The following is a 14,052-nucleotide window of genomic DNA, read 5'->3' as shown; positions in this document are numbered from 1 at the left end:
AACAGTTTACAAGAAGGTGTGAGTAACCGTAGGGGAAAAATTAACATGGGGAAATAGTTTTGACTTTGTGTAATGACCCATCCACTCCCAGTCTTTATTCAGCCTAATTTAATGGTGTCCAGTTTGCAAATTAATTCCAATTCTGCAGTTTCTCGTTGGAGTCTGTTTTTGAAGTTTTTTTGTTGGAGTATTGTGACTTTGAGGTCTGTAATTAAGTTACCAGGGAGGCTGAAGTGTTCTCCGATTGGTTTTTGAATGTTATAATTCTTGACATCTGATTTGTGTCCATTTATTCTTTTGCATAGATACTGTCTGGTTTGGCCAATGTACATGGCAGAGGGGCATTGCTGGCACATGATGGCATATATCACGTTGGTAGATGTGCAGGTGAATGAGCCTCTGATGGTGTGGCTGATGTGATTAGGCCCTATGACAGTGTCCCTTGAACAGATACATCGACAGAGTTGGCATCGGGGTTTGTTGCAAGGATAGGTTCCTGGGTTAGTGTTTTTGTTGTGTGATGTGTGATTGCTGGTAAGTATTTGCTTCAGGTTGGGGAGCTGTCTGTAAGCAAGGACTGGCCTGTCTTCCAAGATCTGTGAGAGTGGGCGATCGACTTTCAGGATAGGTTGTAGATCCTTGATGATGGACTAGAGAGGTTTTAGTTGGGGGCTGAAGGTGATGGTTAGTGGCGTTCTGTTACTTTTTTTGTTGGGCCTGTCCTGGAGTAGGTGACTTCTGGGTATTCTTCTGGCGCTGTCAGTCAGTTTCTTCACTTCAGCAGGTGGGTATTGTAGTTTAAGAACACTTGTGTTTATATATCTTCCTACTGTATTTTCCAGTCCATGCATCCGATGAAGTGGGTTTTAGCCCACAAAAGCTTATTGCCAAATAAATTTGTTAGTCTTTAAGGTGCCACAAGTACTCCTGTTCTTTTTGCTATTACAAATGAGACAAACTCTGGAATGCTTAATCATTTAACCCAAAGAACAGCTCCTGTTTAGTGCACTTGAAGACTTAAATTTTAATAGATTGTTGTACATTTAACTCACTTTATTTTGGCTAGTGAAAATGAAGGCTCTTGCAGCAGCATTGGAGAAAGTGTATGAAGCAACATACGAGATTGTAAAGCTATATGGTTGAAAAGGGAAGTAAAGAGAGACAAATTCTATGAGATAAGTTGAAGCAAATCCAGGGAGAGTTTAAAAAACAAAAATTGAAATCTTAACTGTATCCTGAAATGAATGAAAAGCAATAAAATTGGGTGGGGTGTGTACATGTGATAAAGCAGGCAATAGTATTCTCTTTATGCCGATGTCTGGAGAGCTGGGGTTTAGGGAGACTATAGAGAAAGGAGTTGTGATAGTCAAGACAGCAAGTGGAGATGAAAGTGTCAAGACATTGGAAATCTGAGAAGGGAAGGAGAGTGCAGAGTCAAGGATGATGCGAAAGTTGTGGACATTAGAGGCAAACTCGCTGTTGGAGCCAGGAAGGGAAAGAGAGAAGTGATTGCCTGAGAATTTTTCTCTCGTTCTGGAGAAACCATTCTTTTTTTTTTCTTTTTTTTTTTTTAGACATTTAGCTGAAAAGTTGAGACAGAACTGAAAAGTTTACTGTAGAATTAATCCTTGAAAGCTTCACAGGCAGTGGTAGTAGGGAGCAAAGAATACAAAGAATACAGTCTCTTAGTGGCCTCGCAGAAAAATTGCAGGATTGTTCCTTACAGTACATTTTCTTCTTTTTTATTCAGTCTAGGTTTTGATATCTAAAAATACTGGGCTTCCAACATTTCCCTTAGTAAATGTTTCTACTGCCAAATACATTCCCATGTTGGAATTTCCTGATATTCAGTCTGTATCTTCCTACTGTAATACAAATAATTAATAATTACAGAGGATGCACACTGTGACGGGTTGGATCACAGACCCCTCCCCCCTCCCCGGGAGCTGCCAACTGATGTGCCAAGAATGCTTCTATCCCTGTTTTCCCTGCCAGCTCAGGACATCAGCACCCTTTTTTGATGAGCTAGACACTCTTGTCTTCTTCAGCAAAGACCCAGAGTCTGAATTACCTGCCCCAAAGCTGCAGGTTTACCTGAAAACAGCTCACAGAAGTGTGCTTGTCTTTTAAAGCTTATGCAGGGTAAACTCAAATAGTTCACCCTCTATAACACTGATAGAGAGATATGCACAGTCGTTTGCTCCCCCAGGTATTAATACATACTCTGAGTTAATTAATAAGTAAAAAGTGATTTTATTAAATACAGAAAGTAGGATTTAAGTGGTTCCAAGTAGTAACAGACAGAATAAAGTAAGTAAACTAAGCAAAATAAAATAAAATGTGCAAATCTATGTCTAGTCAAACTAAATACAGATAGGATCATCACCAGTTCCAGAATGCTCCCTTTTACAGGCTAATCTCCTTTTAGCCTGGGTCCAGGAGTCACTCACCCCCCCTGTAGTTACTGTCCTTTGTTCCAGTTTCCTTTAAGTATCCGGGGGGGGGGGGGCGTGGAGAGGCTCCTTCTTTAGCCAGCTGAAGACAAAATGGAGGGGTCTCACAGGAGTTTAAATAGACTCTCTCTTGTGGGTGGAGACCCCCTCCTCATCCTGTGTAGAATCCAGTCACAAAATGGAGATTTGGAATCACATGGGCAAGTCACATGCCCATGCATGACTCAGGACTTGCAGGCAGCAGTCACCTTGAATGTCCTCAGGTAGACTTCTTATGTGGGTTGGAGTCTTCCAAGCTCTTTTGTCTGTTAAATGCTTCTTGATTGAGCACAATCCTTTCCCAAGAAGTGACCAAATGTTCTAACTAAGGCTATTTAGAAATCATGCAATTATGCAGCCAATGCTCATAACTTTGAACACGCACATGGTGCCTGCATACAACTAGGATGAATATAACCAGTAGATCATAACCTTTACATAGATATGTTACATGGCATATGTAGCAAAACTCTATTCCACTTATATCATACCTGCATTTATAAGCACTCTCACCCCATAAAGCCTTATGGGGTACACTGTCACACACACAGTCAAACAAAAAAAACCATAGGGAAGTCCAGCATTTGAGATGCTGCAAATAAAATCTATTTAGGTAAATATTTTAGTATGCTCACTAATCGCCTGGACAAGCTTTCCATAAGGCTTGTCCTCTAATTTTGAATTGACCAAATATAGGGTTGCCAACCCTCCTGGATTATCCTGGAGTCTCCAGTAATTGAAAATTAATCTTTCATTAAAGATTATGTCATGTGATTAAACCTCCAGAAATACATCCAACCAAAATTGGCAACCCTAACCAAATATCTTGCATATCTTTCCTTTCCGACTCACACATTCTGTCCTTCAGTGAGATGCTGGAATTTAAATATAAAGGTCAAACAACTAACAACATTTCTCAGTGTCTCGTTTCAGTTAACTGTAGAAGCACAAATATTAGTGTGAGATGATGATTAGGCATTTGTATCTCAAATTAATCTGTGTGACTGAAATCCATTTATGTTCTTCAAATAGACATCAAGTTAGACAAAAGAGATCATAACCATATTACTTAACATTTTAAAAGGTAATATCCAGGTTGCAAATAATCAAATTGCCTGGTTGCAATCATCTGTGTCAATTATATAACTCACTTATTTTAGACCCAATTATTCAAATGCTCAGAGATTTTTTTGGTACATTGATTACAGAAATTTATTGAAATTACCTGTAAAAATCCAGACTCTGGAGATTATAGAAGTTATTAAACATGTTAAATCAGAGTCTGAAATGTTTTCCAGAGTGGATGCAATAGAATCTGAAATTAATGGGTCAGACTTAAGCGAACTGGATGTTATGGAGTGGAAAAATCAGATGGTGGGTAGTAGGAGGCTTCTCTGAAGTTTCCTGTGTTGATGCATCCATATAGAGTTGATATTAAGTTAGGAAGGACGAGTGCTATTGAGTCTCAGAAAGCGACTGCTGTGTGTTCTACAGTCTTGAAGATTAGGAAAGAAAAGTTTTAAGTCTAATAGAAAAATGTTATGAATAATAACAACCAAATGGGTAGGCAGCTCTAAATGATATGATAAAAATAACAGTCAGTCTACATTAGCACTAGAACCAAAGGAAATTTCCCTAAAATAATCAGAGTAGACAAGACCAAAGTGACGTCCAATGGGTAAAATAGTACTATGTGTAATATGAATACTCTTAGTCCAGCACCTTGCTTTTGCTCAGTTAATCCTTATTCAATTATTCCTTGTCTTCTAACTGGCAACAATAGGTCATTTATTTATTTTATTTATTTTCATTTATAATAAAATAAAGAAATGCCTATCCTGTAGTCTGGATACTTTTACCATACATGAATACAACATTTTCTCAAATCAGAAACCTCATCGCATTAGCCTCTTATAAGTGAAGCATAGTCCCAAAGCCCATTGATATTAACACTGAAATCCCAGTGGATCTTTTTTGCCATAGGCATGTCTTTGTTTCTCTTTTTTACTATTGAAATTTTGGAGGCATAAGGGAAATATCTAATCAATTATATTGATAAAGCTGATAATAAATGATTTACTGTTCATAACTAATACCCAATGGTAGTTAATGGATTTTAAATTCTAAATCTACTTAAGCTTGTGAAAATGAAAGACATTCTATAACGTAGCTCAGCCAAGTGGTTAACCCTTATTGATGGCATTGCAGTGCAAACCCAACCTCAGTGTCTCCTAGTGACCTCACATACAGATGGAATAGGAAGGATGGCCAAATCAAACCCTGTGTAAATAACTTCAAGTGAGACATCTCAGGGCAGATAAACAGTCTTCAATAAAATATGTGAAAGTATGTGTTTCTGTAGCAGTTTTCTTGGTACATTTCCATTTTAAAAATTGGTTCAACATTACCATCTTGAGTTTTAGCATTATACATACAGTAGACCTGCTTCTCCACTCCGTTATACCAGTTTTATGCCCATGCAACTTGGATTTACACTGTCATACAATAGCATTGGAACAGTTTTTACATTGGGGGTGCTGAAAGCCATTGAGTAAAACTGTAAATGCTGTATATGATGGAAACCACTTGAAGTCAGGGGGTGCTGCACACGCCCCCCCAGCACCTCTAGTTCCAGCATCCCAGCTGTCATAAAATTGGTGTAAAATGAGAAGAGAATCAGGTCTATTGTATGAACAATTGAGGAGGATTAAGTTTAGAGTGACTAGACAGAAAATGTGAAAAATCAGGACAGGGGTTGGGGGAGGTAATAGGAGCCTATATAAGAAAAAGACCCAAAAATCAGGACTGTCCCTATAAAATCGAGACATCTGGTTACCCTAATTAAGTTACATTGAACTAAAGCCACTTTACTCCTGAATGAAACCATCCACGCAGGGATGTGGGTGGAGTTTAATGCACTTTAACTTATGTGCATTGACTTCACATCTTTAGTTGATTTGCCTTAACTTTCTTGAGTGTCACCTAAATCTGAGGCTTCAACCTTTTGAATACATAGTTTCTAATTGGAAATTTGGGGGTTAACTATAAGGGATTTTTCCCTATGCTTTTAATAACTAAAAACCGCAGAACTGATGTTGTCCAAAAATAATTACTTTTGGGTTGAGACTAAGCACAGATAATTAGACTGGAAGAGGAATTTAAGAAAGTATAGGTCATCTTCTACTGGCTTTGGTCAGATTACACAGAGTAAGCTAGGTCAGGCGAGAAATTGGATAAGAAACCTCCAAGATAGATACAGCAGAAAATTGTTGGTAATTTGGTAAGTTGAACTCTTCTCTTTTGGTAACAACTGTGTCAGTGCTCCAGCTGGCACTGCAATCTTATATATGAGATATGAAAGTGAGGTTTTACTATATATGGATATAACTTTTTTTAAAAGTTGTATATGCTGGTATCATGAATACATTTTAAACTATATTCTGAGTATGTGTACCTAAACATCTACTTACAGCACTCTTGAACATATAATAAGATAATCTTACAATTATTTAGAATTCTTCTCCTTGAAGTTTAACTACTCTTCTCCATAAGTTTCACAATACAGCATCAGCTTCAGCATTTTCTTATTTATCTAAAAGATACAATTAGATGGCTTAAGGAATGTCCTTACTTCCATGTTGGAGATTTATCACTGATTTTCTTGTCTTGGTTTGTTCATATTCAGAAGTAGTTGTTTGTGGTGTTCAAGGGACAGAGGAGCAATTGTTATTGGTTAATATCAAGGCATTTGAATAGCTAAGGAGCAACACGGCCACAGTAAAAAATGAGTCTGGAACTATTTTCTTGGTTGAAAGCAAGGGTGGCTCTAGGCACCAGCAAAGCAAGCAGCTGCTTGGGGCAGCCCATTTGCAGGAGCGGCAGCTGGCGGGGATCCAGCCTGGGAGCTGAGAACCAACAGGGGGCCCTGGGAGCTGTAGTTCCTTGGTTAGCTCCCTGTCTATAGAGCCAGCCCTGGAGCAGGGGAAGAACTACATTTTCCAGCATTCCCTTGGCTCCTATCAAGAGGAAAGGGAGGGGGAGGGAGTATGGTAGCTGAAACCTCATGCTGCAGCTTGCTGTGAACGGAGAGCTCACTGCTAGAGCGGGGTGGTACTGTGAATGAGGAACAACTGTGCTCAAGGAGTAGAAGACTTTGACCCAGATATCCCCTTCAGAAGACATTCCCAGACTGGATTAGGGATACTGATGTGACCTCACCTTGCAGCTCTCAAAGAAGGAATTGAGTGGACTAAATGGACACTGCCCCTCTCTATCTGAAGTCTAGCAAGGGAGGTACGTGGATCCCACTAGAATTTAAAATGAAAAGTAAGAGAGGGGAGGCTCTGGACCTGGGCAGCTTTAGATACAGTACCAGGCACTTAGGAGGATTTCCACCCTGAGCCATGGAAGCAGAAATTGACTTTTTCTTTCCAGATTTAGCCAGTATTCAGAAAGAGAATCTAGCACCTGCCTTCCAGATTTGAACACTTAAAAATTCAGGAGTAGTCAAGCTCAATTTGGGCAGCTGTTACTTCATTTCTCCCAAATCAAATATACTGATCCACTGTAATTTGCTGTAAAAAAAGTAGGATAAAATTGAGCAAGAAATGCTTCCCAGTGGTTTTTTGGACTGGAATTGTTATTTTCAACAGCCATTGCCTTTTTTTTAGTTTTATTTGTTTAAAAGGAAGACCGTGATATTGCATTGGCAAATTCCCCATAGAAAGAAAGAGTGGAACAAAAGAATAATAAAGGCACCTCAACTTTTCCTCATTTATGTAGGACAGTCTTATAATTTGCATCCAGATATCCTCCAGTCACACAAGCTGAAAATTGTTCCACTTTACTGCAGTTCTGTATCCATATGGGAACTAATCCTGTCTGAGTTCTGTGCACATTCAAAATTCCTGATGAATGACCCACCCTGGGAGCAAACTACCAGTGACCCAAGGCTGGGGCAGAAGGACGGTGCAGGTGTGTGGGGGGGAGAGCCCAGGGCTGGGATGGCAGGGAGTGCGGGTGGAGGGAGGGCACTGGTGGGGGGGAAGTGGGGAGCCCAGAGCTGGGGCAGCATGGTGTGTGTCTGTGGTGGAGGGAAGCCCAGGGCTGGGATGGCAGGGGGTGGTGGGGGAGAGCCCAGGGCTGGTGCAGAAGGGGTGTGCAGGGGGGAGCCTAGGGCTGGGGTGGGGGCAGCCAAATTTTTTTTTTGCTTGGGAAGGCAAAAAACCTAGAGCCGGCCCTGGTTGAAAGGACGGTTGATGTTTATGTAGGTCGTGGTCCATAAGGGATCCATAAGGGATCCCTAAGGGATACTTCCAGAGGGAAAACATCACCCACTTTTATCTGTGTTCCTACAGATGACTTACTTATACTTGAGTTTCCTGAAAGTATCAATATTTGAGACAGCAGGCAGACTCTGACATATTGCTGTATATAGTATAGTCCAATAAAATCATTCCAGCCAATAAAATCATTTCAAAACCAGATACATACTGAATATGCCCTATTTCTTCTCTTAAAGCCTCTGTAGCATGGAGAAATACTGAGAGGGCTTTCAAAACTAACTAAGGCAAAGTAGGGGAGAGATCAGCTAAATATTGCGCAGACTCTGAAAGAGAGGGATATGGTTAAAAGTAAGCATTCTGCTTCTTGGTCTGTGGCCAGAAATACGAAGGGCTGTTTTGTTGCTTTTTAATGTTTCACTGGGGAGAAAAAAAAGGAATCATGGTGCCGATGTCCTGGAAGAAGGCAACAGTAACAACTGAGGAAGAGCCCTCTGTAAGCTTGTGTCTCTCACTAACAGAAGTTGGTCCAATAAAAGATATTACTTCACCTACCTTATCTCTCTAATATCCTGAGACCAACATGGCTACAACAATGCTAAAAAGTGAATGTAAACATTAAAAACAAAAACTAAAAACATGCTATTTTGGATGGTTTGGCAGTAATTCTTAGCATCTTACCAGAATTAAATGCCATTTTTCTCATAAAATAGATACTCATAGCTGTACCTATTACCTGTACTCAGAGGCCGTTTTCAGATTGTCCTTACTGTACATTTGTAGAACAACTCTTGCTGAACATATACTTATTTTACCAGAAGTGGGCAAAGAAAGGGGTATGAAAAACAGCAGCTGAGTTACATAACCACCATCTCAAACTTGTTTATTACCATTACCGTTGAGTAAATAGCTCAATCAAACAACTGCTCTGAAAATAAATATAAGCATGAAAAGACGCGATGATTGAAACAACATTCGCAGGTCCACACCAGAAAGGAGGAACACAAATTTCACAAGTTTGGATGCTTCCCTGTACTTGAGCCAGACCTTTTTTGCTCTGCGTAATTGAGCTGACAATGTCCAACTAACATGTTTTTCTATTAATATTTTGATACTTCCACTTACTTGAAGTCCTGGTTAGAATTAGGAGGTACTGAAACATGGAGGTGGGGAAAATTTAAAAAGTTTTAAACACCAAAAAATAAATTTGAGGTTAATTTGGATGGATGAGTGAAGGTTGGGATTGATTGTTTTATCCAATCAGGTTGTCCCATCCATAATTAAAATGATTGGCAATACAGCTGCAATCAAATAATCATAGGATAGAATAATAATGTTTTAGAGTATAATTTTTACTTTGACTTGAATAAGAGAAGAACTGGGCCATCATTATTATTTGTTGTATTTGACTACAAAATTATGTATTAGCAATAGAATGCTAATAAGATGACAGCATTGCTGGAATGTAATTCACCTTAAAGTAACATCCAGACAATAAGACTCAATTTTAGCACACACAAAATAAAGCCTCACATTCAAGTAATTACACAACTCTTTCAATTTGACTAAAATTCTTTACAGTCAAATTTTAAAATTTTGTTTTTGCTAAGGAAAATCTACTTCTTACTCTTCATGCTTCTGTGGGGCTGCTGCAGTCTCCTAGCCTCTTCCTGGTGATGCAAGAAGTTTGTGCATTATATAATCAGCTTCTAGCAGTTTCTTAAAATGAGATAGCACCTTGTATCACTAAAATGGGTTAATTAAGTTTTCTATTATGAATTTTGTGGTATAGACAAGTGGCAGCTCTATTATAAGAACAGCATTAAATTCACCAAAAAGAGGTTATGGAAAATAAGCAAACAAATCAGTATTGGAATCAAATCAGAATAATACATGGGATTGCAAAAATCTGTAAAAGTTTTCCTCAATGAATGTATATTATGGTTAGGGCCTATGTGTTCTGCAGCCACATAATTTGCAACAGAATTCACCTCTTGAAACAGAATTGTGTGCCAGAGTCTGGTGTTTCATTTAAAAAAAAGAGTTTCTAGCCCATATGGTTGAGCTCAGTGGGACTACACATATATAAAAAGTTCATTGATCATTAGATTCTAACTCCAGAAGATCCCACTGTGATCATCTAGTTTAACTTCCCCTATAGCACAGATCATGGAACTTCCTCAAAATAATTCCTAGAGCATTTCTTTTAGAATAACATCCAGTCTTGATTTAATAATTGTCAGTGATGGAGAATTCCTCACAACCCTTGGTCATTCATTTCAAATGATTAATTGCTCTCACCATTAAAAATACACACCTTATTTCTAGTCTGAATTTGTCTAGCTTCAACTTCCAGCCATTGAATCATGTTATATCTTTCTCTGCTAGATTTTAAGAGACCAATATTAAATATTAGTTCCCCATATAGGTACTTATAGACTGTAATCAGGTCACCCAATAATCAGTGCTTAGTTGAGCTAAATTGATTGAGCTTATTGAGTCTATCACTATAAGGCATATTTTCTAATCCTTTAATCATTCTTGTGATTCTTCTGTGAACCCTCTCCAATTTATCAACATCCTTCTTAAACTGTGGGCACCAGAACTGGACACAGTATCCCAGCAATGGTTGATCCCATTTTGGCCCATACCACTGCTTTCCCTGATTAAAAAAAAGTTCAATGAACTTATTTATATGGCAAAAGCTGTATTTTCTTAGCATGACTTACAGACAAAAGTAGAAGAGTAAAGATTGTACAGTGGTTCAGGTACCAGCCTGGGACTCATGAGACCTGGGTTCAATGCCTCCTATGATAGATACTTCTGATGTGAATTTGGCTAAGTCATTTAGTCTCTCTGGCCCAGATTTCTAACAGTATTTAGGAGTTGTAATCAGGGGTGAATGTAACTGAGGGCACTTACCAGTATGGGGTGGGGATGGCTCTGGCCCCAAGAAGGGGCGGAGCCTTGGGTGGAAGGGGTCAACATTCCCCAGCCAGCCCTTGGCCCGTGCCGCCTGGGGCTCCTATGTTGATGTAAAGGGCCTGGAGCACCGGATGCCACTGCTGTGGTAGTAGCAGCAGTGTCCAGAGCCCTGGGCCCTTTTAAATTGCTGGCCCCAGGGCAGCTACTCCCTTTGCCCCCACTCTGCCCGTCAGTGGCCGGGGGTGGGGCAAAAGAGGCAGGGATGTTAAAGCTCTGCAGAGTCCTTTGCCTCAGCAGCGCTTTAATGTTGCTGCGCTCCCCCCACGTCACCCCCCGTTAGCGGCCCTGCCAGTATGGACCCTACTGGCAAGGCCCCTGACAGGGGAGGCAAAAGGGGCAGGGACATTAAAGTGCTAAAGCATGGGCTGGGTATGGGCCAGTGTGGGTTCTTACCGGTGTGGAATACCGGCCTGTACTGGCTCACTTTCACCCCTAATTGCAGTACTCAACATTGCAATGTCTGCCTGATTTATTAATCTAAATCTAATTTTTGAAAGGTATTTAGGCATTTAGGAGCCAAAATCTCATTGGCAGTTGAAGAGATTTAAGCTTCTAAGTTCCAAAATCCTTTTTGTAAATGAGATTGGGCACCTAAATCCATCAGGCATTGCAACAATGAGCACAGCAATGCCTAAATACTTTTTAAAATCTGGGGATCTGGGCTTAGTTTGCTGTCTGTAAAACTGAGGTAATATTACTTTCCTACTTTACAGTGGTGGTGTTAGCATAAAACTAAATTAAAGTTTGTGAGATGCTCAGATACTGTGGCAATGGTGACCATACAAGTATGTTAGGTAGATAAATAAAAGTACATATACATTTCTTTTGTGTGTATTCCCTTTAGATGTCACCGTTACATGTTTTTCTAAAAAAAAAAAATTATTTGTACTATTTCATAACTTTTGTAGAAGACATGTGTATTCTTTTTCTTTGTCAGTATTATGCCTTAAGCCTGCCAATATATAATGGGTTTGGTCAGTGTTTAGTTTATTGTGAAAGCGATGCTGGGGCTCAAACAATTTTATTTACTTTCAGGTCCTGGCACAAATTAAGTACTGGGTTTGGTGTTCCTATCTGCTGTGAAATGTGGAGGGTAACAAAGAGAATTGAAAAAGGAATAGACATTTTCCAGAGCAATGAAAGGGGTTGTAGGGCAAATATAGCATTCTAACAGGGCCCATTCCTGAGATGCTGAGGGCTTCAGCTTCTGTGGCCTGAAGCAGAAATTGAGGATATTCATCCCCTTGCAGGAGGTGCCCGACCCTTCAAAGGAAAGCACCCTCAGTTACCTTAGGAAATGGAGAAACAATGTTTTACAAGAAGTGAAATAAGATCTGAGAAAAGATCCAGAAAAGGAGAAATCTCCAATTTGGTCCTATTGCCTGATTTATGTACGAAATGTCAATTGTACAGTAACATGAACAATATATAGTGTCCATGCCCTATTTTGGAACTATAGAAGGCTGGTGAACATTAAGAAGCCAAAACAATTACACCTCAACCCCAATATAACACTGTCCTCAGGAGCCAAAATATCTTACCGCGTGAAACCACGTTATACTGAACTTGCTTTGATCTGCCAGAGTGCGCAGCCTCACCCCCCCGGAGCGCTGCTTTACTGCATTATATCTGAAATAGTGTCATATCAGGACGCGTTATGTCGGGATAGAGGTGTACTATAATAAAACTGTCAGCTGGTAAGATCTGAAAGATAACATTAACAAAATCTCTAGTGATTCTTGTAATGGGACCGTCAGCTGTTGGTTTGAAGTTTTTTTAATTTTTGGCTCACCATACACTGGTTCAGAGATAGTCTTGACACAGTCAGAAACAGTGTGTTAATTCTGAGTTTTTCTTGTTTACAGGACAGCATAACTATTTATGTGCTGGAAGGAATGACTGCATAGTTGATAAAATTCGTAGGAAGAACTGTCCAGCATGTCGCTTGAGGAAGTGCTGTCAAGCTGGCATGGTCCTTGGAGGTAAGATTCTTATAAAGCCTGGATTCAGAAAAATGACCAAATCAAGAACTTGACTGCAATCCATTTAGTGTAAAAATTACTACTTTGGAGCTTCAGTGACTTAAATAAAGGACATTAAGTTAAAATATATTTCTAGAGGGATAATTTGTCTTGGAATTTTAAATAGTTTTAAACTCATTTTAAATTCTTCTGAATAAGAACACCTTTAAATGAACTCTTTCTGGAGTAAAATGTGGAACTATTAACTAAGGTTTGTAATCTGTCCTTTAAATTGACTTTGGTACCCAGTGACTGGAAGTTAGCTGATGTAACGCCAATATTTAAAAAGGGCTCTAGAGGTGATCCCGGCAATTACAGACCAGTAAGTCTAATGTCGGTACCGGGCAAATTAGTCGAAACAATAGTTAAGAATAAAATTGTCAGACACATAGAAAAATATAAACTGTTGAGCAATAGTCAACATGGTTTCTGTAAAGGGAAATCCTGTCTTACTAATCTATTAGAGTTCTTTTAAGGGGTTAACAAACATGTGGACCAACGCAGATTGTGAAGAACTTCAAAAAGATCTCACAAAACTAAGTGACTGGGCAACAAAATGGCAAATGAAATTTAATGTGGATAAATGTAAAGAAATGCACATTGGAAAAAAATAACTCCAACTATACATACAATATGATGGGGGCGAATTTAGCTACAACAAGTCAGGAAAAAGATCTTGGAGTCATCATGGATGGTTCTCTGAAGATGTCCACACAGTGTGCAGAGGCGGTCAAAAAAGCAAACAGGATGTTAGGAATAATTAAAAGTGGGATAGAGAATAAGACTGAGAATATATTATTGCCCTTATATAAATCCATGGTACGCCCACATCTTGAATACTGTGTACAGATGTGATCTCCTCACCTCAAAAAAGATATTATACAGGGGCAGCTCTAGCCATTTCGCCACCTCAAGGCAAGGCGGCATGCCGCGGGGGGCACTCTACTGGTCGCCGGTCCCGCGGCTCTGGTGGACCTCCTGCAGGCGTGCCTGTAGATGCTCCACCGAAGCTGCGGGACCAGCGGACCCTCCACAGGCACGCCTGTGGGAGATCCACCAGAGCCGCCTGCCGCCGTCCCAGAGACTGGCAGAGCGCCCCCCATGGCATGCTGCTCCAAGCATGCACTTAGCGTGCTGGGGCTTGGAGCCGCCCCTGATATTATAGCACTAGAAAAGGTTCAGAAAAGGGCAACTAAAATGATTAGGGGTTTGGAGAGGGTCCTATATGAGGAAAGATTAAAGAGGCTAGGACTCTTCACCTTGGAAAAGAGG

At 39.9% G+C, this 14,052-nt stretch overlaps 1 protein-coding gene across 1 annotated transcript in view; it reads left to right on the top strand.

Moving 5' to 3' along the window:
* Positions 1 to 14,052, top strand: part of PGR (progesterone receptor) — a 68,944-nt gene that overhangs the window by 14,510 nt on the left and 40,382 nt on the right. The window contains exon 3 of the mRNA XM_030560119.1: positions 12,625 to 12,741. Within this exon, the coding sequence (XP_030415979.1) occupies positions 12,625 to 12,741 (117 nt within the window). The remainder of the gene's footprint in view (positions 1 to 12,624; positions 12,742 to 14,052) is intronic.

The sequence above is a fragment of the Gopherus evgoodei genome, chromosome 1, assembly GCF_007399415.2.
Source record: "Gopherus evgoodei ecotype Sinaloan lineage chromosome 1, rGopEvg1_v1.p, whole genome shotgun sequence".
NCBI classification, from domain to species: Eukaryota; Metazoa; Chordata; order Testudines; family Testudinidae; genus Gopherus; species Gopherus evgoodei.
Note: the sequence above shows the minus strand (reverse complement) of the source record. Positions and strands in the feature narration are given on the sequence as shown.